This window comes from Ctenopharyngodon idella, chromosome 16, assembly GCF_019924925.1.
Source record: "Ctenopharyngodon idella isolate HZGC_01 chromosome 16, HZGC01, whole genome shotgun sequence".
In the NCBI taxonomy this organism is placed as follows: Eukaryota; Metazoa; Chordata; class Actinopteri; order Cypriniformes; family Xenocyprididae; genus Ctenopharyngodon; species Ctenopharyngodon idella.
This window is the reverse complement of record NC_067235.1, coordinates 15,687,030-15,713,062: the sequence shown is the minus strand read 5'-3', so window position 1 is coordinate 15,713,062 and position 26,033 is coordinate 15,687,030. Positions and strand designations below refer to the sequence as shown.

The window sequence follows — 26,033 nt, the reverse complement described above, 5'->3', positions numbered from 1 at the left end:
TATAGTTTTTAATATTACATGTATATAAGTACACACACACACACACACACACACACACATACACATTTTGAATAGTGCTACCATCTTTGTTTTGATTTCTTCATTTCTCAACCATCTCTGTGTTAGATTGGGATCTGGTACTCTAATAACACTCTGCTGATGAACTCCACCAGTCTGGACATCAACGTCTCTGAGACTCTGGCTAACAAGAGCCTCATCATCACCACCATACTGGTGAGGATCAACTGCTCTACAGCAGACCCAAATTGCCCACTTATGTTCACACAATGTTTACCACATCTACATCTGCAATTCCTGTCCAGAAGTCTATAATGCCCAGCCCACTTAAACCCTTAATTCATTATTTATTCAGTGGAAAGACAATTTACAGTATATCATGATGAAAGAACAAAGTCATTATTAAGTGAGGAATTCACAGTTAGCTTACATGGTCATTTCATTTAAGCATACATTTCTGTAATTTTATCTAACAGGATGCTGTTTTCTTAATTGTGATATTGTGATAAAAGAATTTTAAAAAATATATGTAAGTGATGGGGATGTGAACTTGTACTGCATACAGGAATGTGTGTGTGTGTGCAGGAGAACCCATACGTGATGAGAAAGGTGAATTACCAGGAGTTTGAGGGGAACGAGCAGTATGAGGGTTTTTGTGTGGACATGTTGAGAGAGCTAGCTGATATCCTCAAGTTCACCTTCCGCATCAAACTGGTGGACGATGGGCTGTATGGGGCACCTGAACCCAACGGCTCGTGGACGGGCATGGTGGGAGAGCTGATCAACAGGGTATGTAGTCATATTCATCAACTTGTTCTCTCCTGAATTAATTATGGAAATCACATGGTTACATTGAATTCAATTGTATGTGATTTTCATGATTGTGTCTAGATGACTTTTCTGTTCTGCTTCTACAATGTTTCATTGTTCTCTCCTTTATTCTTTGGAGCAGAAAGCTGATTTGGCTGTAGCTGCTTTTACCATCACATCTGAGAGAGAGAAGGTCATTGACTTCTCAAAACCCTTTATGACCCTGGGCATCAGTATTCTCTACAGGGTCCATATAGTAAGTCACACACACAGATTCAACACAGTGGCAACAGTTTAAGTAGCCCAACAACTAAAAAATACAAAAAACATATTCTTTGAGAATGACCTCTAAGTTTACCTCAGAAGTACTGACAAATTTGATCAAATTTATTGCTGTTTTTACACTAATTTACAACAATGTATTTAAAAAGATCTTAATTTCTGTGCTTTTCTAATCAAATATTGTGATTGAATGCGATTAATTTGAATAACAATTTGACATATAAAGTAATTAATTTGTAATTAATTTTTATTAAGAAATTAAACTCATGGGAATTGTTGACTGATTTCAGGTTTTAATATCCTTAGAGAGACCAATTGTTTTATAAGCAAATCCTGACCCACACTCACTTAAACGTTAGTGTAATATTGACTAGATTCTTTACTTGGTGAACACTAAACAGCAAGTTCTGCTTTCGATGGAAGAGTATTAAAAATCAAATTTTGGCGACTCCAGTGTGCAGCTTTGATCAATAGCGCCATCTTGTGGCCGGAGTAAAACATGCAAGATTAAAACACATTTGAATGAACAGAGGATGAGATGACACACGTTGGTGCAAATAGCCTGATATTTGAAATTCGGTGTGAAATTCTCTGCTTGTCCTGTCCTGAATGATAACAGCCAGTACAGAGAGTAAAATCTGGATAACTATTGGTAATAGATAGATAGATAGATAGATAGATAGATAGATAATGTGTCTAAATGCCTAGTGATACTGCATTTACTATATTTATGTTAATTAATAGATTGAATATTCATAACGTACCTAATCCTTTTTGGCTTTTATTCCTGTCACTTTCATTTACCTCTCTTTCTATTCCACTGTCTCTCAGGGCAGGAAGCCAGGTTATTTCTCCTTCCTGGATCCCTTCTCACCGGCTGTTTGGCTCTTCATGCTGCTGGCTTACCTCGCTGTCAGCTGTGTGCTTTTTCTTTCTGCTAGGTACACACAAATGCACACCAACACACTCAAAAACTGCTAAAATCATTGTCTTAATCAGTGTGTTTTTCTTGTTTTCCAGTAAAAAATATCTAGACCTCTTTAAAACTACATAAATTTATTTAAGATATTAATACTTTATCTCAGAGAACTACATTAAATCGTTTTCTCTATCTCTCTCTCTGTGTACTTGTGTCAGATTGAGCCCGTATGAATGGTATAACCCTCACCCGTGTCTGCGTGAGCGCAGAGACCTGCTGGAAAATCAGTACACACTAGGAAACAGCCTTTGGTTTCCTATCGGGGGCTTCATGCAGCAGGGGTCAGAGATCATGCCCCGAGCCCTTTCCACACGCTGCGTTAGTGGGGTCTGGTGAGTTTGAGCGTGTGCTGGGGCTCCATATGTGTTGATGTTCGTTTTAACAGAGTCAATGGACACATTACACAGCACAGCTATGGGCTTTTTGCACTCTGCTTCCATCATTTATGTCCTCTCTCTCTTTTTAGGTGGGCATTCACTCTTATAATAATCTCCTCATACACAGCGAATCTGGCTGCTTTTCTGACAGTGCAGAGAATGGAAGTGCCAATCGAATCGCCCGATGACCTGGCCGATCAAACTAATATCCAGTACGGCACCATTCATGGAGGAAGCACCATGACCTTTTTTATGGTACAAAATCATATAATATTAATATATAAGTTTATACACACATCTATATTGTGTATGTTTTGTGGCCATAATAAACAGGAACTTGCCATAAATACTGTACACTTTGGTGTTCCAAACTTCTTGTTGTCCTTCAGAAAATGTTGATTATCAACCTCAGGAGAGGAGGCCACGTTATATATATTACAAGATGTTGTATTTTCTGTTAATTTTCTATTTTGCACCCCTATTACCAACATTTAGAACATATTTACAGCTGAAAGTGAAACAGATTATTGAAATAAAAAAAACAAAAAAACAATGCAGGTTGGGGATTTTCTATCTATATTTTATTTGTGAACTGATGTTCAGCTGATCTTTTGAATAGTCAACTTATTTTCATCAGCTCTAAACGCACTGTTCACAGACACGAAAATGTACCTTTAAATTCCCTAAGCTGATTGCTCACTAAAAAACCCCCATAGTCGTCGTGTTTTCAGGCCATTTCGAGTTTGATTTTGATGTGACAAAATGGTGATATCTAAGTGGAGTTGTTTACTTACTTTTTAATTAGTCCTCCCATTAACGCCATCATTTCTTTTTTTTATTCAGACTAATTTGCGAACATACAAGAAAACAAGAGGCGAAATTTATCGCACAAACCAATCATAACCAATCATATCCAACCATAGTGCGATGGAAGCATTGCCTCCTCTAACATGACTTTACCACTTTCATTCTCAATTACCCCCACCAAACCCACCTGCACGCTTTAGGGGTCTGTTAAAACTCAATGGGCTCAGGGGAGGCAAGAGAGACTCAGCCTCTCGCTGTAACTTTACCTGCTGGTGTCGCAGTTGGACAGCGTTACTTTAGAAAAATGAGTGATTTATACACTTTTTTAGGTCACATTTTGTAATATTTGCATTCTTCTATTTTTGTAATATGGATTATTTTCTTGTCCAATCTTTTCAGGAGGCACTGCCTCCCTTACCTCCTCGGAAGAAACGCCCCTGAAATATATCAATGGCTGAATCACTTACAACAAGATCAATAACAAGCATTTAGAAAATAGATACTGACTTTGAAATGTCTTTATTGATGTAATTTAAAAATAAAATTGACGATATTTATAAAATTGAAAAAATACGTAAAAATTTACTAGACCACAAGTTTGCAAAATTAGCCTAAATTAAGCCATCTCCAGTTTGGGACCAAATGATGGTTTATAGTTATTAACTTGTATTTGCCATAAATTAAAGAAAAATATTTTTTTCTACAATTAGTTGTAGACAAACTTGACATAAGCAGTCAAGACTAAAACTGAGAAAATGTAATATTATTATTTAATTGTCATGCTGTAGAAATCATCCAATCACTTCCTGAGCATCACAATTGTATTATACTTTTTTTATTGGTGGAAAATCATGCAGTGGCAGAACTGCATAGAAAATGTGGTACAAAGCTGAAAATTATGTTCTACTTCCATTTTGTTAATAATTAAAAAGTTTTTAATCCATAGTTTAGTCATGAAACTCTTGTTTTACCCTCCTCCTCCCCAGCTCCACCTGTAGAGATCTGCTATGGGTCTTCTCTAATATTCTTGCAGCAGCATGTTTCCTTATTATGTTTGTTATTTTAACTAAGCTGAACAAATCCTCATGTTTGCTCAGCAGCAGCGGTGTAGCAGATCTCGTCCACCAAATTCAAACATACGTACATTCCATGCCCCATACCAATAAATGCTGGTTAGAAATCACTCTGAAATTCAAAAGATTTTGTGTGGAATACAGACATTTGATGTGTTTAAATTCATCTAACTTATCTAACAGGTGTCATAGCAAAAAAGCTTGAGATTTGTGCCTCTAATGCTTTATGCATCTCCTTTCACTGAGCATCTGTTGAAAGGGGAAAAAAATGTTTAAATATTTTCAGGCTCAGTTTTGTACCATATTCATGGAAAGTGCCAGCAGGCATATATTTGCATATGCGTATGGATGAGTTTCGTGTCTCTTGTTTATTTTCTTGTTGGTTTTTCGTGTAGATTACCCTTGGCTTACTGACTGTGTATTTTCTTATCAGTTTTTTGTTTGCTCAAGTGTTTTTACCATCTGTGTGTGTGTGTGTGTCACTGTTTTCTTTGTGTTTGTTATTGTGCATGTCAAATAGTGTTTAAATGTTTATTTATGATGCATACACTGATGATAGACCCTCTCTTCTCCTCTCTCAGAACTCCCGTTATCAAACGTATCAGCGGATGTGGAACTACATGTATTCTAAGCAGCCCAGTGTCTTTGTGAAGAGCACAGAGGAGGGCATCGCACGAGTCTTGAACTCTAAATATGCCTTCCTCCTTGAGAGCACCATGAACGAGTACCACCGCAGCCTCAACTGCAACCTCACCCAGATCGGAGGCCTGCTGGACACCAAGGGTTATGGCATTGGCATGCCTCTGGGTAAGAGAGAGGGAAATAATTACCACAGAAAATTGTCAACTCATCCCTCAATTGGTAAAACGAAAGAAAAATTTACATAGTTACAATGGAAGCCTCTCATGCAATATAGCAGTACTGTGAATCATGTGGTTTTGAAACCATAACACCATAATAACACTTAAAAATGATATTACCAACATTGTTTACGCAAAATTATAAATCTTTGACAAAAAATAAACCTGCTCACTTTCACTTTGCATACATATATGTCCAAATATCAGTCTACGTATTAACCCTAAACATTTTTTTAAGAAGGCTTTGATTCCTTTCCTTAGAAGGCTTCCATTCCTCTTTAACACGTACATTGGGGTCAGACATTAAAAACAAATGTATGCAATGATGAAGAAATATTTAAGATTCTGCACTATTTCTAGGTCACAAATAATTTAAGCAAGTGACATGAATCATGTAAACTCATTTGACTATCATCAGACAGGCTTGTTTTTACAGAAGTAGATGTTACATGATGTGCACAACTCATTGAGATTTCCTCAAGCTAGATCACAAAACACATACATCTGCATTATTCCGTCTCCCAGGTTCTCCTTTCAGAGATGAGATCAGTCTGGCAGTGCTGCAGTTACAAGAGAATAACAGGTTGGAGATCCTGAAGAGAAGATGGTGGGAGGGAGGGCAGTGTCCCAAAGAGGAAGACCACCGTGCCAAAGGCATGAACCTCTCCTGCACCTCAATGCAATAATTTCCTAAAGACTTTCAATAACCAAAAGACTTTCAAATCACATGAGCTGATATTTTATTCACAATAGAACATAGATAACATAACAAATGTTTAAACTGAGAAATTTTACAATTTTATGCACAAAATTAGCTCATTTCAAATTTGATGCCTGCTACAGGTCTCAAAATAGTTGGGACGGGGGGCATTGTTTACCATGGTGTAGCATCTCTTTTCAAAACAATTTGAAAAGACGAGTCTTCTGCGACGAAGCCATGCCGTTGTAATAGCTGCAGCTTGTGGTTTTGCATTGTCCTGCTGAAATACACAAGGCCTTCCCTGAAATAGATGTCATCTGGAGGGGAGCATATGTTGCTCTAAAACCTTTATATACTTTTCAGCATTCATAGTGCCTTCCAAAACATGCAAGCTGCCCATACCGTATCCACTTATGCACCACCATACCATCAGAGATGCTGGCTTTTGAACTGAATGCTGATAACATGCTGGAAGGTCTCCCTCCTCTTCAGCCCGGAGGACACGGTGTCCGTGATTTCCAAAAAGAATGTCAAATTTGGACTCGTCTGACCATAGAACACTTCTTCACTTTGAAACAGTCCATTTTAAATGAGCCTTGGCCCACAGGACACAACGGTGCTTCTGGACCATGTTCACATATGGCTTCCTTTTTGCATGATAGAGCTTTAGTTGGCATCTGCAGAAGGCACGGCGGATTGTGTTTACCGACAGTGGTTTCTGGAAGTATTCCTGGCCCCATTTAGTAATGTCATTGACACAATCATGCCGATGAGTGATGCAGTGTCTTCTGAGGGCCCAAAGACCACGGGCATCCAATAAAGGTCTTCGGCCTTGTCCCTTACGCACAGAGATTTCTCCAGTTTCTCTTAATATTTTGATGATGTTATGCACTGTAGATGATGAGATTTGCAAAGCCTTTGCAATTTGACGCTGAGGAAAAGTATTCACAGTGTTAAAGTATTCCACAATCTTTTTACGTACTCTTTCACAGCTCTGCCCATCTTTACTTCTGAGAGACTCTGTCTCTCTAAGACATCCCTTTTATAGCTTATCATGTTACAGATCTGATATCAATTAGCTTAATTAGTTGCTAGATGTTCTCCCAGCTGAATCTTTTCAAAATTTCTTGCTTTTTCAGCCATTTGTTGCCCCCGTGCCAACTTTTTGTAGCAGGCATCCAATTTGAAATGAGCTCATTTAGTGGATAAAAGTGTAAAAATTTCTCTGTTTAAACATTTGTTATGTTATCTATGTTCTATTGTGAATACAATATTGGCTCATGTGATTTAAAAAAGTATTTTAGTTTTCATTTTATTCAAATTTAAAAACGTCCCAACATTTCCGGAATTCGGGTTGTACATTTTTGACCAACATTTTCCACTTCTGATGTCATTTCTAGCAAGAAATTATTATTACAGTAGTTAAATATTTGTTTAGTTTTCACCAAAGGTTTGCTTTAGATCATTAAACTGTTACGCTGCCTCAGAAGACTGTCTGAAATCAGTTTCATGAGGTGCCTTAGTGTGCAAATGCTGTCTGCAGAGTCATTGCTTGTAAGGCAGTGAGGCAACAAGTCAACTGCCTAAGTTTTCAGATGCAGCCGAAGTGTGGCATACAGTACATCACCAGGGAGAAGTCTGTCATTTTTAGAATATCAAGTGACATTTTAATTAAAAATTATGAGGTCAAAACAAAATTTTTAAAAATGAAATGCATAAATGAATCATTCACAAAAAAATAAATAACATGCATTTATAAAATTGTAGCATATAAATTGTAGTATATAAATAGTGAATTTCCCATTCATGCCGACTTTAAGAATGCATATGTAATATTTCTATGTCTGTGATTACAGATTGTCATAGATGCAGATTGTTTAAAAGTGTTTAATTCACTGTTGCAGGTCTTGGGATGGAGAACATTGGCGGTATATTTGTGGTGTTAATCTGTGGCCTGATTATTGCTGTGTTTGTGGCTGTGATGGAGTTTGTGTGGTCCACACGCCGATCAGCTGAAACAGACGAGGTACGGCCTCTCTCCTGCGACCGCCAATATCACAGTCACACTACAGTAGGTTACCAAAGCAACTCGCCGACTCCTCGCGTTAGTGTGTGTCGTAGTGAAGTCGAAGTCAGTGCTTGTTACGGTGTGCATGTCTACTTGTGTATATATCTGTAAAATATACTTCTGTGATGTTCATGTGTATATACACTGCCAGCCAAAGTTTGAAATAATTAAGAATTTTAATGTTTTTGAAAGTAGTCTCTTATGCTTAAGCAGAAATTGCTAATAATAAGAAGAAATGCTTCTGAAAATCCAGCTTTTTTGTCACAGGAATAAATTACATATTAAAATAGAAAACAGTTATTTTAAATTGTAATAATATTTCGCAATTTTACTTTTTACTGTATTTTTGATCAAATAAATGCAGTCTTGGTGAGTATAAGAGACTTATTTCAAAAATATTAAAAAGTCTTTATTATTCCAAACTTTTGACCAGTATTGTATATGTATGTGTGCGTATATATTAGGGGTGTAACGGTACACAAAAATGACGGTTCGGTAAGTGCCTCGGCTTTGGTGTCTCTGACTTTAAATTTATTCATATAAAAAAATCTATCTCTGCTAATGCTGTAAACTATTAGGGAGCCCTTACTTGCACATTACTATAATAAAGGTTACAATTAACAATAGAGCCCAAATTATTAAATTCAGTTGGTATTTATTTTTAGATATAATCAACACTCAAATAATAATAAAAAATGTATGTATTGTAAACGTGTAAATTACACATAAGGCAGTTTTTGCATTAACTTCTGTTTTTCCAATTCGTTGTTGAAATATAATCATTTACACAGTGGCTGTCATAACTTGTTTTCATGATGGATTTATTTAGGCCTTACATTAACTAAAAGGTTAAGTAAAATATAATTAATATATAGGCATATAGTGCATATATTTAGTGAAACAGTTTCATTTCTCTAGCGAACTGTAATACTACGTGACATATTGTTTACAAACTGTTTTACTGACATCTTTCCGTGGTTTAAACACTGATTGAGCGATTACATGAGACATGATACGTTTCAGTAAGTTGTACTGTATCTTTCAACGTGCCAGATGTTCATTCATGTTCATTCTGTAGAAGTGAAGTTTAGAAGAAGTGTAGTAGCGTTCACTCGCGCTCCGCACTACCGTTTGAACTACGGCGATCTGTCACGCCACATCAAAAAGCGTCAAAACGGTATTTATTGTTTGAATTTCATGATAAAATGGACAGAATTTGAAAGATGGCACTTTGTTTCTTATCAAAAGTAACAAAACACAGAGCTTATTGCGATTATTGGTGGTAAATGCTGGTTAAAAGTGGTCAGGCTAAAAAACATTACTGTGCGCGCCCCCTTTTGGATTGGAGTGTGGATTGCCTGTGACTGACTGTATTCGTCGTCTAACTCCATGAACCGAACTGTGACGTCCGTACTGTGACGGTTCGGGACAAATACATGTACCGTTACACCCCTAGTATATATCTATGACATATACTTCTCTGATGTATATACTAATCTTAATTTGTTCAAGCGTTTTATATATTTTTCTAAACATTCAGGTGTCTGTATGTCAGGAGATGTTGACGGAATTCCGTAACGCTGTTTCCTGCAAGAAAAATTCTCGTCTGCGCCGTCGACGCCCCCTGTCCAGCTCTCTGGCCCTTCGGCACCCCACCCGCATCACTTTAGGGGCCCCGCGGCCCCTGCGCCTTGTCAGAGAGATGCGCCTTAGCAACGGAAAGCTCTATAGTGGTACTGGACCCCTGACAGGAAGCTCAGGGTCAGGAGGAGGCCCCTCAGACATGGGCCCTGGCCCCCAGCGACTCCTGGAGGACCCGTTAGGTGCCAACAGCACCCCCTGCAGTGGCCCTGGGACCACCCGCAGTGACAGTGCCGCTGCCGCGGGGCTGCACTCACGTGCGCATTTGCCAGGAGTGCCGGCGTATCCAGAGTCTCCGCACAACCTCTTGCACACGTATCCCTCCCTCCTCTGCCCCTCTGCCTCGCCTGGCTCCACTCCCTCCTCACTCATCCTCCAACACAGACAGTGAAGGGGGTGGCGGGCTGAGCCCGTGCCGGATAGGTCACTCTCCACCGGCAAAAGGCTGCACTATACCGCCACCTCAGTCTAGCAACAACACAGACCTAATGGGAGAGCAGAAATGAGAAAAAAGTGACTGACAAAAAGGGGAGACAAAAGTATGACATGTTTTTGCAATATTTGCCCCCTTGTTCACAATCATAGACGAATGTACTTTCCATCTTTTCCTTGGTACGACAGAATTATCCTTTTCTTTTGGATAGCCATGTGTCATATCAAGGATTCTTTTGTACTATTGAACAATGTACTATAACATTGACCATGTCTGAAGTAACCTTGAAAATGAGTTGGTTAAGATTTAAGATTGTCCGCCTCAATCTGAGGATTTAGATGTGCTACAAGACAGCACAGAGATATTAAACTTCCCCCGTGATTCTGATCTTCAGGCAGCACACAGACATCTGCTTGCGAACAGAGGCAGACTGAGGCACAGACTCTCCTTCCCTTCCCTGACTGAACTCTCTCTGTTACGATAGAGGTCACACACAGGAAGTAGCACAGAGACATTCTCGTTTGGACGACATTCTCTCAATGATACCGTACAGATCAGAGCCAGACCATGACAGAATGAGAGCACACACGTTAATGGAGGACAAAGATGCTAACTTGTTAATTAAAAAGATATTCTAAACAAATATTCTTACTTTCTGTACTATACTTATTTTTAAATTCTATGTGTAATTTAATTCTGGGGTTGTGTTGTCTGAATTGGAAATTAAAAATAGAGATACTTTATTGATACCGAGGAGATCAACTCTGACTGAATATGTGTGTTATTGGACATGAGGAGCTGTGTGTTCATTAAAACGTGGACTTTGATCGGTCTGCAAGAACTTGTGAGTCCGTAAACACTGCTGGAAATCACACCACATACCTCAGCCCAAATCTGCACACGCTACATTTACCACAGATCAGTGTTTTTAGAAACAGAAAGTCAGACATCTGATGTTGTGGTTCAACTTACATATGTATACTTTTCCACACACATCACATGCACTGAAAAATGACTGATGAAAGTAGGAAGGAAATAGCAGAAACACAGAAGTTCTGAAAGATCATCTAACCCAGTGGTCTCAAACTATATTCCTGGAGGGCCACAGCTGTGCACAGTTTAGCTCCAACTCACACCTGCTTGGAAGTTTCTAGTAATCCTGATTAGTGTGGATCAGGTGTGTTTAATTAGGGTTGGAGCAAAACTGTACAGAGCTGTGGCCCTCCAAGAACTGAGTTTGAGACCACTAATCTAACCTCTTTTTTAATTATTTTTTTTAATAAAAATTTCTATACAAATGTGTATTACATTATAAAATTTTGGTTATTTACATTAATATTACATTTTGAGGTGAAGAGGATATTTTAAATAAACGCATCAAGGTCAAGGGGTCAGTTTTAGAGGTTGAGGGGGCTTCCCCAACCACGTTACATTAAAACTATAGACAAAGAAACTCATTTGGAATAAAAATATATTAATTTGTGTTTAACAACATGCAGTTTTCATTTAATTTTCTTTTTTTAACTCTCAGCCCTTATGCTGGATTGTGTTTTTCTGCAGACAATTTTGTTACTCTAAACCGAAATCAAAGCCAACAAAGAAATGAAAATAAAGGAACACTTAGGAATACATGTTCACAATGAGTATGTCTTGTGATCAGCACATTTCTTAAGAAGTTGTAAGACTTCTGACTTGTGCTAGACTGCACACAGAATCAAGTCTGTCTCTAACAAGAGAACAAGCACACTTTTTACCAAAACACTGTCAGTGTCAGTTTTTGGGCCATTTTAGCAGATTATTAAGGCCTGTTCATACCAAGAGCAATATCTATATTAGCGTCCACACCTACGGACAATACATTTCTGTTTATTATAATTGTATGCTGTAGTAATTATGCCATCTGCTGGTTAAAATGCTCAAGTTGACTGGATTCTGATCGGCTGTCAATGTTTTTATCATTTATCAGCTGAAAAAAAAAGTTCTAAAAACGATTCCAGTGATATTGCTCCTCTGTAGTTATCATTATAGCTATGGTGTGGACTTGTGTGGAAAATTGGGGAACTTTAGAAAACAGATATTTGTTTATTTTAACACTTTGTGTAGCAAAAGCTCTGTGTTTGTGTTCTGCTAGATGGCTGTTGGCCAATGCAGATCCATGACATTACAATTAAGAAATTGCTAAATGTTAATCAGGAATAGTAGTGATGAGCATATGAACACTACAGCAGTCACAATCCCTACAGCCTCGGCGGTGGACAGAACAGGAGGACTGCCTGTGGACAGACAATCAGTTGTGAGTTCGTAATAAACCAGCAATTTAGCAAATCAGTGGGAACTCTGGTGGTGAAAGAGCATTCATGATTATAATGCACGCTTTCTATCTTAAATGCTTATTTTGTGATTTCATTCATTTTTTAGTGGCACCTATGAAGAGACAAGACTTATTGCTTATAGCTACTTATGGTTAGGGGGTTGCTCTGGCTGCAACCTGATCTCATGGTGGCGGGAAAATACGTGTACCAATACGTATACATATCACTGCAGTTTCCGACAGAAATGAACACTAGAGGCAGTAAAACAGCAAGCACTTTTAATCGTTTTCATACACAGTTATGCTTACAGGGTCATATTATGGATTAATAAAGACTTGTTTTCACGTCTCCTTGCACACTATTATGTTGTGATCTCAAAACACTTTTTACGAAAGTGCATGATTTGTAAACAAATTTTGTTAACACTATCGGATAGGTTTAGGGTCGGTGTAGTGTTGGTGGTACGTTATTTTAAAAAGTAATCACCGGACATTTCAAATCAGAACTGCGGTGATACGTATAAAACGAACGTAATAAAAACGTAGCTACCATATTCACGTTCATCTGTTTCGGAAAACAATTGAACACGCTTTTAGCGCCACTCAGTGGACATTGCACAGTGAAACTGTCACGAAACGTAGCCTACATGGCGCGACGTATTTTCGTTTTGGAAAAATGTTCCCGCAGGTACATTTTTCTAATGAGCCTGGGCTGACTATGGCGAGTCATACCAAAACACCATTTGTAATACTGACAAGAATGATACCTGTTATTGTGCCATTTGTAAAGGGAGGTGCACTATTAGGCCTACTTCTCACAGAAACCAGACTTGTTTTTACCTGGCAGACGATAAAATTCCATAGATTAGATGGGATAAACCGAGCTCTATCTATATTTAAGAGGCTGTAATTGGCTACAATCTAACGATGCAGACAATATTGTGGCATTAGGAACCGTTAAAGTTCAGGCAAGCAACTCTTATTTTTCAGAAAAATAAAGTTAAAAGGTCATCATTTTTTCATTGTTTACACATTAGCCAAAGAACTAAAATTTATGTTTCAATTAAGATGTAATTAAGGCAAGACACTACAGGCAAAATAGACCATCCATAATACACATTTAGGGTTTTATTTAATAAGCACTTTGTCTTTATGTCTGTAGATTTCAATTACAATACATATCTTTAAATGCATTTTTTTTCTGGCTGTTGACAATTGTTTGATTTATGGAGGGATAAAAAGACACTCATTCAAAATCCTCTCTATAAAAACCCTTAAGTCTAATATGTCAACAAAATAAAACAAGAATTTTGAACCTGGTGTTTATCCAACATTCAAACTGGTGTTATAAAAATGTATGTAAATTAGTGTTACATAATGCATTTCAGAAAACTTATAATATAAAACAGTTTTTAATGTAAGAAATAAAGGGTGATATAGTATCTATTAGGCCTAGTTATTTATTTATTTTATTTTTTTAATTCAGGTGTCTTGACTTAAGTAACATCACACAAACAAGAGTAGGCTACCACTTCTTGCAGCTGAATTGCCTTGCTTATAGTCAGACCATCAGCATCACAACAACAACTCATTAAACAAGAAGTTAATATAAGTTACATTTTAAAAACAATATTGCCAATTATTGCTCCACCAAAAAAAATGACTAAAGGGCACATCTGAGCAACAAGTAGTGGAGCTACTGAATGAACTGGTGTTGAATGAATGATGAGTTAATTATTCAATGACTCACTCATAAAGACAGCTTACTGTCGACACCTAGACGTAACTATGTAACTTGCAGAAAGAGTCACTAAAAATTACCAATCTGTCTGGAATATGCAAACACAGACAAGCGGAGTGATTCAAACAATGCAATGTCCCAGATTACAGTATCGCAGTTCTCAATCCAAGAAAAAGTTAATGTTTTTGGACTGTTTGTGCCACGTCCACTGTACTTGCGATATGTTGTCCTTTGTGTTTCCATGGATGTACTGGCACAACAGTGTGACATCATGACCCTGGTACCCAGAGAGAGAGAAAGAGAGAGAGATGAAGTAACTATTTAGCAGCTGGCAAGGCTTTTTAAACATGAAATATTCTAAGATTTTAAAAGAATCTATTTATTATAATGTATGTTTGCTAATTTAATCAAGTTTGATTTAGTCTGTCTGCACAGGAGGTTTCTCAGGATAGCATGACAGTAAGTGCTTATTATAAAAGAAAAAAGCACAGAAAGAGTTTAGCATAATCAGCTTTCCTTATATATTGTACATATGTCTAATATGCATTTATCATCAACAAAACATTTTATTAAGTGTTTATAACATTCTTAGTGAGTTCTTGTGAAATGTGAAAAAAAGTCCAAAACCAAATCCAAACCCAAATCATCCATGTTTATTGATTCTTAAATATAAAAAGATGTTAAGAGATCTTGACAAATTCAGTTGAAATGATGAGTTTCAGATCAATGGGAGGAGAGATATTCAGAGTAAATAAAAAGGGGAAAAGAAAACAATAATGATTATGGATTATTGATTGTAAAGACAATATCAGTAATATTATGAGAGGTTATAGATTTAGCACAAAAATCATTCCACAAAGGATTTTCACCATATAGTTATTAATGTAAGTTACTATTATTAACACTCCATTTGTATCAGAGAAAACAAAATTGATGCATTAATCTCACTATATCATTTCTCTCTTGTATATTTAGGAGCAAAATGGAATGAACAAAAAAACTTTTTCAGCATATCACATAATATATAACAGTCCATCTTATAAAAGAAGTTCAAACTGTTCAAAGACATAAAGGGAAGTTAAAAATGGCGTTCTAATGTCCTGACAATTTGTAGATGAAGACGTTTTAAAACAGCTGCTGAAAAAAGCAGAAATGTTGAACGCAGGCATATTTCCTAGCTGCATTTGTATATTTGTGGAAAAAGAAAAGAAAAATAACATTCTTTGGTTTTTACTTGTAACTAGCTCTATGGTATGCACTTTTCCATTACTAATTAATTCACATTTAATGAGCCAAAAATGGCAAATAACCGATTTCATAAAAAAAAAAAAAAAAAAAAAAATATATATATATATATATATATATATATATAATTGTTTCATTATTTTAAAATAACATTGTATTTAACGTATCTATCTTTTCTTTGTATAAAATTTTGATTGATTTGACATTTTAAGCAGCTAGTTTATGGGCTTTAATCACTACACATTATTTTATAAGATCGACCAATCAAATCTGAACTTCTGTTAGTGTATCTTTTTGGCAGACAAATCAATTGTCAAAAGTGAATTGACAATGACCAAAATTTATAAGAAAATCCAAAGAAAAAACAGCAATAGTATTGTGTAATGTATATAGAGTGCTAAATATAACAAATGTGCTCAAATGTATGCTTTATGGACCTTATGGATCAGTATTATGTAACCTCATTGAGTCGTGGACAGGAAGTGCTGGTGCTTGTGTTATTTACAGAATATCAAAGTTTCTCATTTTGATGTTGATGGTCACTAGTTAGATTTCGACAAGATCAAGGGTTTACATTAATAGCCAAGGAAAATGTTCAGATATTGTAGCCTATAATAGAGAATCCTTGAATACTGTATTTTGAAATACTGTATGTATAAGATGAGTTTAGTAATTAGACATCACAAGACTCACATCTGTGATCAACTGTTGCAACATCTGGCTTTTATTTTCATTTCATAAACAAATGAAATCCAATTTTACTTTTGTTGAAGTGAGACAAATAAGTAAATGGCAAGTAGTGGAGACCAGGGATGATCCATAGACACATGTTTTGACATCTACAACTTATCCCTATATTGTGTATATAAACTACCAAGAATGATGTTGTTTTATCACCATTAATGGGGTTAATTGTAACAGTAGGTACAGTATATGTATCATAAAAAAATCTATTTAATTTTTTGTACAGCTGATATTAAAATTTGTAACAACCGATATCAAAACCATCTTGTTCTCCCATATATAAAAATATGTTTGTAGGTGTTTTTAATTTTTTTTTTTTTTTTAATTTTATTTATTTTTTAAAAAAAAAACTCTGGATTTTATAAGGGTTTGAATATTGTTGTTTTGTATGTGCAAACCGAGGGGGACAATAAACTGTCCAGGGGGCCCAGAAAAGTGGAACTCCTGCATACAGTAGTAAAGTAAAATAAATTATAGCTTACACTAACCCACCCATGTAGCGAGACTGAATCAGAATAATTTCTTTAACTTGAATAAAGCAAGTTAATTTAGATGTTGCATGACTGAAGTGATTATTGCTCATCATCCACGATCAAATCTAGACAAGACTCGTGTTAATATCCAGCGCTAGGTGGCGCAGTGAACTCTCTGCACTCTATAACAGCCGTTTATCATTAACTGAAAACTGATGTAAATAGTTCAGACGATTCGAGCTGCTGCTGCTGACAGTTGAGAGCTCGATCATGATGGTTTCTTATCGTTTATACTGGACGCTGTGGATGTTCTCGTGTTTTGGTGAGACTTTTTTTAAAATTTATTTTTATAGCAATTTAATAATTCTGTGTTGAATTTCTATATAAAATAACTAGTTAGTCCTATTTGATTTAAGTAAATTCAGAAAAATGTATGTTTGCCATTTACTGAAGCTGTTCTTTGTTGTTACTACCACTAAAAAATTTAAGTAATAGTTAAAGTAATTAAGTAATTTAAGTGCAAATGTAAAAATAAATGTAAGTATTCTTTTTCTTTTTTCTTAGGACAGTATTTAGGTCAAGATCTGCAGTTTCCTGAGTCAGCTAATGGAGTAGTAGGAGGAAGCGTGGTTCTCGCCCCTGATAACCCACCCTCCACATCGATTCTTATAGCTCAGTGGTTTTTTGCTACAACACCTATAATTGCAGTAGGGTCTGGTGTAGCTACAGTAAACCCCGCATATGAAGGCAGAATCAGTTTTGACAGCAACACTCTCGCTCTGACACTGCAGAACCTGAGACTGAGTGATTCTGGAATATACAGACTGACTCTACAAACTAGTGCTGGAGAGACACTTGCAGGAGAAACTTCACTACAAGTGTTCGGTGAGTGAGTTGCTAAAACTTGGTTCAGTTTTACCAATAAAAGATTATCCTGTAAATCTTTTACATTAAATTAACAGAAAACTACTGCCACCCCCTGCTGTTAGTATTTTACTGTTAATTTACAGTTCTCTACTGTGATCTACTTTACTGTATGTTACTATAATAATACCATGCAAGTAAACTCATTTCATTTCTGGAGAAAATGAATATACAATATTAGTAGTGTGAAATTATTCGATTCCACTAAACAAACCATTTATTAATCAGTGTTTAGTGTAATGCATTACTGAGTAATTAATTACTGTAATTTAATTACTTTTCCCTTGAAAAAGTAAAGTAAGGGATTTACTCTTAATTTTTCTGTAATTTGATTACAGTTACTTCTGATGTAATTGCAACAGTTCTATATAAAACAATAGTGGATTTAACATCAAAATTTAGCATCTAATGTTTGTTTTTAGTGTAATCTTCTCCCTTTGAATACTTTGATCAGTTCAAGAATAATTTATGCAGTTTTATATTATTTATTTGAAAGAATTAAAAGAGCAGTTTCAAGGCTGTCGTTGTATTGTTTAACTGGTCGAGGATGATATGGAATGAAAGTAATTAGTAATAAGTAATGCAATACTTTTTAGAGAGAGGAATTAGTACAGTAATCTAATTATACTGTTGAATATATAATTAATTAGTAGCTAGTATTTAATTACCTTTTTAGAGTAACTTACCCAACACTGTTCTTAACATAAAACTAAACTGCAAATTATGAAACATTTTCCCATTATAATAAACTTTTACAGTTCTCTTTTATGCTGTAGATTGTTATTGTTTTCCTCTTGTCCGAGGCCCTGACATTCAGTCATTTCTCAACTGTGAAAATCAATTAAACATAAATTTTATGCATTACAAACTTTGGCAATCTAAATAGACATTGAAATGAACAAACCATTTCAATATTTAATGTGAATTGATTTATATACATTTTACACAAATTGCTGCTTTCCTTTAGTTGTGGGATCTTTCCATCAAAACAAACAGTTTTGCCTCTAATAAAATTACATTTTTAGGAATGGCGCAAATATTCAAACATAAATAAACATTTCTTTCATTGACGATATAGGCAGATTTGAGAAATATGGCCTCCCTGACCCCTGCAGTCAAAGACCCCTGATGGCCCCATTGGCCTGCTCCATAATATATACACATGACACACCTGTTTAAAAAAAATACTATAAATTTGTAGCCAGTTGTTAATGGTATAATGGTTGTTTGATTAATCTGACCTGTATTGTCTTCTTTGTAGTAGTTGTAGTCCTAATTAAGCATCTTTCTGGCTTGCCGAAGCCCAAGTTCTTTTGCTGTTTTCACAAATATTAATTGGGTCCTAAATGTGAAAGACTAATTCTAAATCCAGTGTCTTTGTTCTTTCTCTCATTTACACAGAAAATGTATCTAATGTCAGGCTTATTGGTCCAGAGGAACCATTAATAGAGGGCGAATCATCTGCTAACATCACCTCTGAAGGAACTGGCACAATCACCTCTGTGCAGTGGATGAAAGATAACAGTCCTCTGTCTCCTAGCAACAGCATCATCTTCTCACCTGATAACAGATCAGTGTCCATCAGTCCAGTGCAGAGATCAGACAGTGGGGAATATCAGTGTACATATACAAACCCTGTCAGCTCTGGGACAGCAAAACTCGACCTGATCATCAACTGTGAGTGTTAAACATTTCAACAAAGATGATTTAAGCTCAAATCTGATTAAATATAAACATACTTCAGTGCTCAGTTTGTCTTGTGTCTTGTGTTTGTTCTAGATGGACCAGAAGATGTTTTTATTAAGGGTCAGGATGTGGTGGATTTAGGGGTTCGTGTGTCTCTGTCTTGCTCTGCAAATTCTGAACCTTCTGCCTCATTCAGATGGAAGTTTAATGAAACAGACACCAATGTGACCACAGACACATTCACCATAGATGAGACTGACTTCACACACAGTGGAGATTACGACTGCACTGCCTGGAATAGTGTCACAAACAGAAATGCCTCACAAAGACATGCTTTACTAGTTAAAGGTAAGTGTTACAACTCTTTATTATAATCAATGTTTTGACCTTAATTTAACATTTGTTCATTGGAGTTTTTTGTTGTCATCATTTTCTGCTGTTTTGTATGTACATCTATATTGCTCGTAATTGCCTTGTGTTGTCTTGAATTTTATTTTTTTAATTAAGATTTTGATAGTGTATTTAAAGTGTATAACAATTATTATTGTGTGCGTTATATGGTCTGGTCTGTTGTTTCTTTTCTATAGTTGGTGGTGGAGGAGGAGGACTGACAACAGGAGCGATAGTTGGGATTGTCATTGGAGTTTTAGTGGCATTTTCAGGCATTTGTGGTCTGATTGTCTATTTAATAAAAACCAAGAAAATGTAAGTAATATGGCACCTCATGGTGTAATTTGTAATCACAGCTTTAATTTGACACATTATATACATTATTATTACCATAGTAATAATAATGTATATAATGTGTCAAATTAATGTGTGTACAAATCACAACTTGTATCAGCTTCCAACAGGTCTAGATCTACATATGACCTTTAAAGATAACAGTGATTAAAAACATATCATTCTCATGAGCGACTTTTCCCTATCAAACTCAGAGTTTATGTCCAATTACAGTAAATTTCCATTACCATGGAAACTAAACTGTTATAAACTGCTTTTTTGTATGACAGAAATGTGGACAAGATTTTAATTAATTTATTTGTCTTTACACTACAGCCCTATGTTAAACAAGGAACAAAAAGGACAAGGAAGTGGAGGTATGTTTGTTATTTATTCGTAATACCAACATGAGTATGATTTGATTGAAACAACACTGATACTGACCATCCCATGTTTCAGATTATCTATTAATATTACAAATGATTCAGTACATATTTCTCTCAGTATCAATCTTGTTGAATGTTTCTTTCTTTAAGCAGCAGCACAAAGCACACAAGAGCCTGTGAGTGACTTTCAGTTTTATCTCCTTATCACAACATTTTTGTCTTTATAGGACCTGATTTAAAACTGTAAATCTGATGTCACATGACACATTACAAACACTTACAGGAAAGGTGTTTCCCTTTCAAGGGAACTTGCGCTGCGTCAAGCGCTTTGGGAACGCCTCTGCGTGATTGCGTCGTGAAGCACATGTGAAATCAGTCCAATGGTGTGACGGAACGTCATAGGCGGGTGACGTCATGACCAGGAAACTATAAAGCACACCTGAACCAAACAGAGTTAGCTTCTGTGTCTTCAGTAAGCGCTACGTGTGAAACTGTCTGTCTTATTTACTGTTGTTTGTCTCCTACATTATTCAAGCTCCAGTTAAGACATATATTTTGGCGGCGGCTTGCTCACACACCATGGCCGTCCTCCAAGCATATCATGCCGACCTGCTTAAAGATCTTGATGAGGGTGGGGAAGTTAGTCGCGAGGCGTTCACTGAGCTACTTAAAGCTACAGACCTGTCTCTCCGCGCTACCAAGGAGACCGCCAAGTCAATTGGGCGGTCTATGGCAGCCCTGGTAGCTACGGAGAGGCATTTGTGGCTCAACCTCGCTGACATGAAGGACAGAGATAGATCCTTCCTTTTGGACGCCCCGCTTATGCCGCCTGGCCTTTTCGGCGACTCAGTAAACACCGTCGTCGAAAGGTTTCAGGCAGCTAAGAAGCAGGCGGCGGCGTTCCAAAAGTTTCTTCACTGCCGCTCTAAAGTCTCTGGGGCTGCTGGGCGGGAGCAGCCCAGCAGCCCCAAGGTTTGCTTGGATGCACCCTGCATCCAAGCAAACCTTGAGCAAGTGGATAGTTGAGGCTATCTCACTTGCGTATGAGTCTGCCGGTCACCCTTCTCCACTTAAGGTCCGTGCTCACTCTACACGGAGTATGGCGGCCTCCTTGGCCTTATTGTCTGGAGTGTCCCTCCAGGAAGTCTGTGATGCTGCAGGGTGGTCCTCGCTTCATACCTTTGTTAGGTTCTACAACCTAGATGTGGCCTCGACCCCGGGGTCATGAGTGCTTGCTTCTTAGTGTGTTTCACACAGACAGGCACTTGGTTTTATGGCGGCGTGGGTATCTCGTTCCCAAAGTGCTTGACGCAGCGCAAGTTCCCTTGAAAGGGAACGTCTCAGGTTACGTATGTAACCATGGTTCCCTGAGAGGGAACGAGACGCTGCATGCCTGTACCAACTTACTTCGACTTTCAGAAGCTAACTCTGTTTGGTTCAGGTGTGCTTTATAGTTTCCTGGTCATGACGTCACCCGCCTATGACGTTCTGTCACGCCATTGGACTGATTTCACATGTGCTGATTTCACAGTGATGTTGGTGAGAAGGCCTGGCTCGCAGTCTCCACTCTAATTCATCCCAAAGGTGTTTTGTTGGGTTGTGTTCTATCTCTGTGCAGGCCAGTCAAGTTCCTCCACACCAGACTCACTCATCCATGTCTTTATGGACCTTGCTTTGTGCACTGGTGCGCAGTCATGTTGGAACAGGAAGGTGCCATCCTCAAACTGTTCCCACAAAGTTGGGAGCACGAAATTGTCCAAAATGTCTTGGTATGCTGAAGCATTAAGAGTTCCTTTCACTGGAACTAAGGGGCCAAGCCCAACCCCTGAAAAACAACCCCACACCATAATCCCCCCTCCACCAAACTTTACACTTGGCACAATGCAGTCAGGCAAGTACCATTCTCCTGACAACTGCCAAACCCAGACTCATCCATCAGATTGCCAGACAGAGAAGCGTGATTCGTCTCTCCAGAGAACACATCTCCACTGCTCTAGAGTCCAGTAGTGGCGTGCTTTACGCCACTGCATCCGACGCTTTGCATTGCACTTGGTGATGTAAGGCTTGGATGCAGCTGCTCGGCCATGGAAACCCATTCCATGAAGCTCTCTACGCACTGTTCTTGAGCTAATCTGAAGGCCACACGAAGTTTGGAGGTTTGTAGCTATTGATTCTGCAGAAAGTTGGTGACTTCTAGCACTGTGTGCCTCAGCATGCGCTGACCCCAGCTCTGTGATTTTACGTGGCCTACCACTTCATGGCTGAGTTGCTGTTGTTCCCAATTGCTTCCACTTTGTTATAATACCACTAACAGTTGACCGTGGAATATTTAGTAGTGAGGAAATTTCACAAATGGACTTTGCACAGGTGGCAACCTATCACGGTACCATGCTTGTATTCACTGAGCTCCTGAGAGTGACCCATTCTTTCACAAATGTTTGTAGAAGCAGTCTGCATACTTAGGTGCTTGATTTTATACACCTGTGGCCATGGAAGTGATTGGAACACCTGAATTCAGTGATTTGGAGGGGTGTCCCAATACTTTTGGCAATATAGTGTATTACTGCACAAAGACATACTGAGGATTGCAATTAAACAGTGGATATAATTGACAAAAAATCACTCATGATAGACATTACCATTGTTTAATAGTGGTCTTTCTGTTTCATGATTTAAATATCAGCAACATTAACATTTTATCACAATTTTACTTCAAGAGACATCATTGTGTCTGATGTTGTGATTATAATTTAAGAAAAACAAATAATTATTTGTAGGATTCACACTATGAAGAAATGACTGATATCCAGAAGACAAGGGGAGATGGACCGGTTCCGTTGAAGAGGAGTGAATCTACTATATATGTGAATTTCAGGGATAATGAGTATGAAAATGTAAAGCATTGAGTTTCAAACAGACCAAGATGTCCTTCAGCTCAGGTGAGCAGGTTAATAATATTTAAATCCAGTCTGTCCCATTGTACAGCATTATACTATATGTGTGCTTTGGCTGCATCACAAAATAAGTGCTATTTATTCTGTCCTTGCTGTCAAAATAAGGAAATCATTTGGTTAGATTATTTTATTATATGCTTGTGTAACGTTGTCACGGTTCAGGGTGCATCATCGACTTTTACCTGTTGCTCTGTGTGTCCTATCTATTTTCTGCAGCTCGTGTTTTGTGTGCCTCGTCTCTTGTGTTTGGACCTGTTCCGTGTGTCTTTGTTTTCTTACCTGTTCTACTGCTGTGCCCAGGACGTCTAGACGAGGATTATACAGCTGGCCGTGCACTTGCTGTTCTGTCTCGTTCCCCATCCCATTGGGTATCGCACCTGAGGTGGTCTCCACAGCCTGTGTCCACAGATGTCTGTACGGACGGCTCTGGAACTCTCGCACCTCCCTTTGTTGCCCGTTTGTGTGTCACTACACTTTGGTTGTTTGTTATACCCAGAAGTGTCCAATAGACTGTTGCACTATCCTCTGCTTTTGAGTTCTCTCTTCACGCACCCTGACAAACGTCTCTAATCAGGTATCAAACCCTCCTCCTGTGAGCAGGTGAGGAAGTGAAGACACTGAAACATCTACTGCCAGATGATCTGTCAGGCTGTATACATTTCTTTCTTTCTTTCTTTCTTCTAAAATGCAGGCCTACACTGAATCTATTCACACAGAACTCAATAGAACAGATTTAACAGTTGTTCTTTATGTAGTCCTACATTTCCCATCTCATCCGTGTTCATTTAATAAATATTTTGGCTAGTTTTCTAAATTATATTTATTTATAATTTATAAATTACTATAGCTAATATTTAGCTAGTATTGATCACACCCAGCAGTTTCTCAGAAATCATCAGATACATCCTCATTCTTTCTTTCATTCTTTCATTCTTTCCTCATTCTTTCTTTCACTGGGAAATAAAACAACTGCGATAGTGGGTAAAAAAAACAGAGATTACGTTGTTAAGTAGATTCACCTTTAGACCTGAACACAATGTCACTCAGGGGAAAGAAACAAGGAAGTGACATGGTCGAAAATAGGGAGTTTTGGTAAAGAAATTTATTGTTCATTATCTTCTTCAAAGAATGCAATTTTCCTGTTATTTCAATTTTCTTTGCTCAAAATATAAAGTTCATTTCTTATTCATTCCACCTTCTGGTTCTGGTTTTTAGCACTTTGGAATATTTAAGGCCACATACAATACTGTATTTTTTTTCTTCATGATGTGGGCAGTTGTGGCCTAGAGAGTCAGACTTGTAACCCGAAGGTTGCGGGTTTGATTCTCAATACCAGCAGGAAAATGTAGGTGGGGGGAGTATATGAACAGTGCTCTCTTCCATTCACAATACCCGTGACTGAGGTGCCCTTGAGCAAGAAACCTCATCCCCAATCGCTTCCCATGCGGCCGGCCTGCCCACAGCTCCAGGTGTGTGTGTTCGCGGTTTGCAGTGTGTGTGTTCACTCACTGCTCCTAATGTGTGCACTAACTTGGATGGGTTAAATGCAGAGGACAGATTCCGAGTATGGGTTGCTATACTTGGTCTTCACATCACATCACTTAATGTGATAACACTGACATGCAAATGATAAGGACTTATCAAGGCAGGTGTAGTGAGTTAAACTTAAACTGGTTGTATTTTTTTCATGAGGATGAATGATTTTCATCATGGATGAATTCTGTACAAACTGCAGGTACCAAAACTGTCAAATGTCCACTTTTAGCACTTCAACACTAGAGGCCTCATAATAAAGCGTGCGTACACACAGATTTGATCTTAGAGTGTGTGTAAGCATAAATCCAGCCAACGGTCATATTTATAAAAACAGTCTTTGACGTGGAAAAGTGCTTAGCGCCACATCAGGGTCTGAGCAGACGTACGCACTTTTCCTTGTCAGATTACTGCAGGTTTTTGGAAATCTAAGCTATTCTTGCAGCTCGCCATTCTAAATGAACGGATTTGGATGATGAGTGGTGATCTTTTATATGTAAATTACATTAATTAGGTGTCGTTTACAACGCGGAAAACTGAAACCATTCAGCTGCGTGCAAGTTCAAGATCATTTGCGATTTATAGATTTCACATCTGAAAGAGAGGCGTAGGCTCGTTTTCTGTGTGTACGTTCATTCTATGAATCACATGTATGCACATCTGAGAAATGATCGTAAGATCAAATTTAGGACGGTTTCACTGGTTCACAAAGCTGAACAGCCAATCAGAGTGATTTCTATTATCGATGATCTCCGCTGCCTATTCAACATGCTCAATCACCCAAAAAGCCACCAAAGCAAAATGTACTGCAAAAATTTTACACTATTGAATCATTTTATCACTAGTCTACCCTAACAAATGACACGTTACTCCAACCTTGCATGCATTTCTGAAACCTTTAGTTACTGGTCAATCTTAACATATTACAGAACCCGTAGACCAGTGGTCTCAAACTCAGCTCAGGACATGCATTTCCTATTCCTAAACAACCCTTGCAAACACACCATTAGAAAAGACAGTGGGCCTCATTTATGAAACAAACGTACAACAAAAAACGGTGCGTATGGCCGTTTCCATGCAAAACTGGGCATTTATCAATATGTACGTGAGCGGTGCCTACGATTAAAGGGTTAGTTCACCCAAAAATAAAAATTCTGTCATTAATTACTCACCCTCATGTTGTTCTACACCCGTAAGACCTCCGTTCATCTTCAGAACACAAATTAAGATATTTTTGATTAATATCTGGCTCAGCAAGGCCTGCA

At 37.7% G+C, this 26,033-nt stretch overlaps 2 protein-coding genes across 18 annotated transcripts in view; both read left to right on the top strand.

Moving 5' to 3' along the window:
• The window catches only part of LOC127497603 (glutamate receptor ionotropic, kainate 5-like), a 72,776-nt gene extending 61,974 nt beyond the window's left edge, over positions 1-10,802 (top strand). Inside the window, exons 13-22 of one of the 4 annotated variants that reach the window (XR_007925583.1) lie at positions 127-234; positions 604-807; positions 971-1,084; positions 1,942-2,051; positions 2,248-2,421; positions 2,556-2,721; positions 4,928-5,153; positions 5,732-5,789; positions 7,811-7,977; positions 9,515-9,663. Coding sequence is in view for 3 of the 4 variants with exons in the window: in XM_051866172.1 (XP_051722132.1) it covers positions 127-234; positions 604-807; positions 971-1,084; positions 1,942-2,051; positions 2,248-2,421; positions 2,556-2,721; positions 4,928-5,153; positions 5,732-5,860; positions 7,811-7,977; positions 9,515-10,006 (1,890 nt within the window). In the remaining variant the exon portion in view is untranslated. Of the gene's footprint in view, positions 1-126; positions 235-603; positions 808-970; positions 1,085-1,941; positions 2,052-2,247; positions 2,422-2,555; positions 2,722-4,927; positions 5,154-5,731; positions 5,861-7,810; positions 7,978-9,514 lie in introns of all 4 variants that reach the window. The other 3 variants (XM_051866173.1, XM_051866172.1, XM_051866174.1) reach the window with 3 other exon arrangements.
• Positions 10,803-16,783: 5,981 nt separating this feature from the next.
• LOC127497605 (carcinoembryonic antigen-related cell adhesion molecule 20-like) overlaps positions 16,784-26,033 on the top strand; it is a 105,388-nt gene continuing 96,138 nt past the window's right edge. For 3 of the 14 annotated variants that reach the window (XM_051866186.1, XM_051866187.1, XM_051866185.1), the window contains exons 1-7: positions 16,784-16,884; positions 17,127-17,447; positions 18,888-19,163; positions 19,266-19,520; positions 19,760-19,877; positions 20,232-20,272; positions 20,432-20,457. In XM_051866186.1, the coding sequence (XP_051722146.1) occupies positions 16,833-16,884; positions 17,127-17,447; positions 18,888-19,163; positions 19,266-19,520; positions 19,760-19,877; positions 20,232-20,272; positions 20,432-20,457 (1,089 nt within the window). In that variant the 5' untranslated portion in view covers positions 16,784-16,832. Of the gene's footprint in view, positions 16,885-17,126; positions 17,448-18,887; positions 19,164-19,265; positions 19,521-19,759; positions 19,878-20,231; positions 20,273-20,431; positions 20,458-23,058; positions 23,221-23,451; positions 23,800-26,033 lie in introns of those variants that run through there. The other 11 variants (XM_051866180.1, XM_051866181.1, XM_051866197.1 and 8 more) reach the window with 10 other exon arrangements.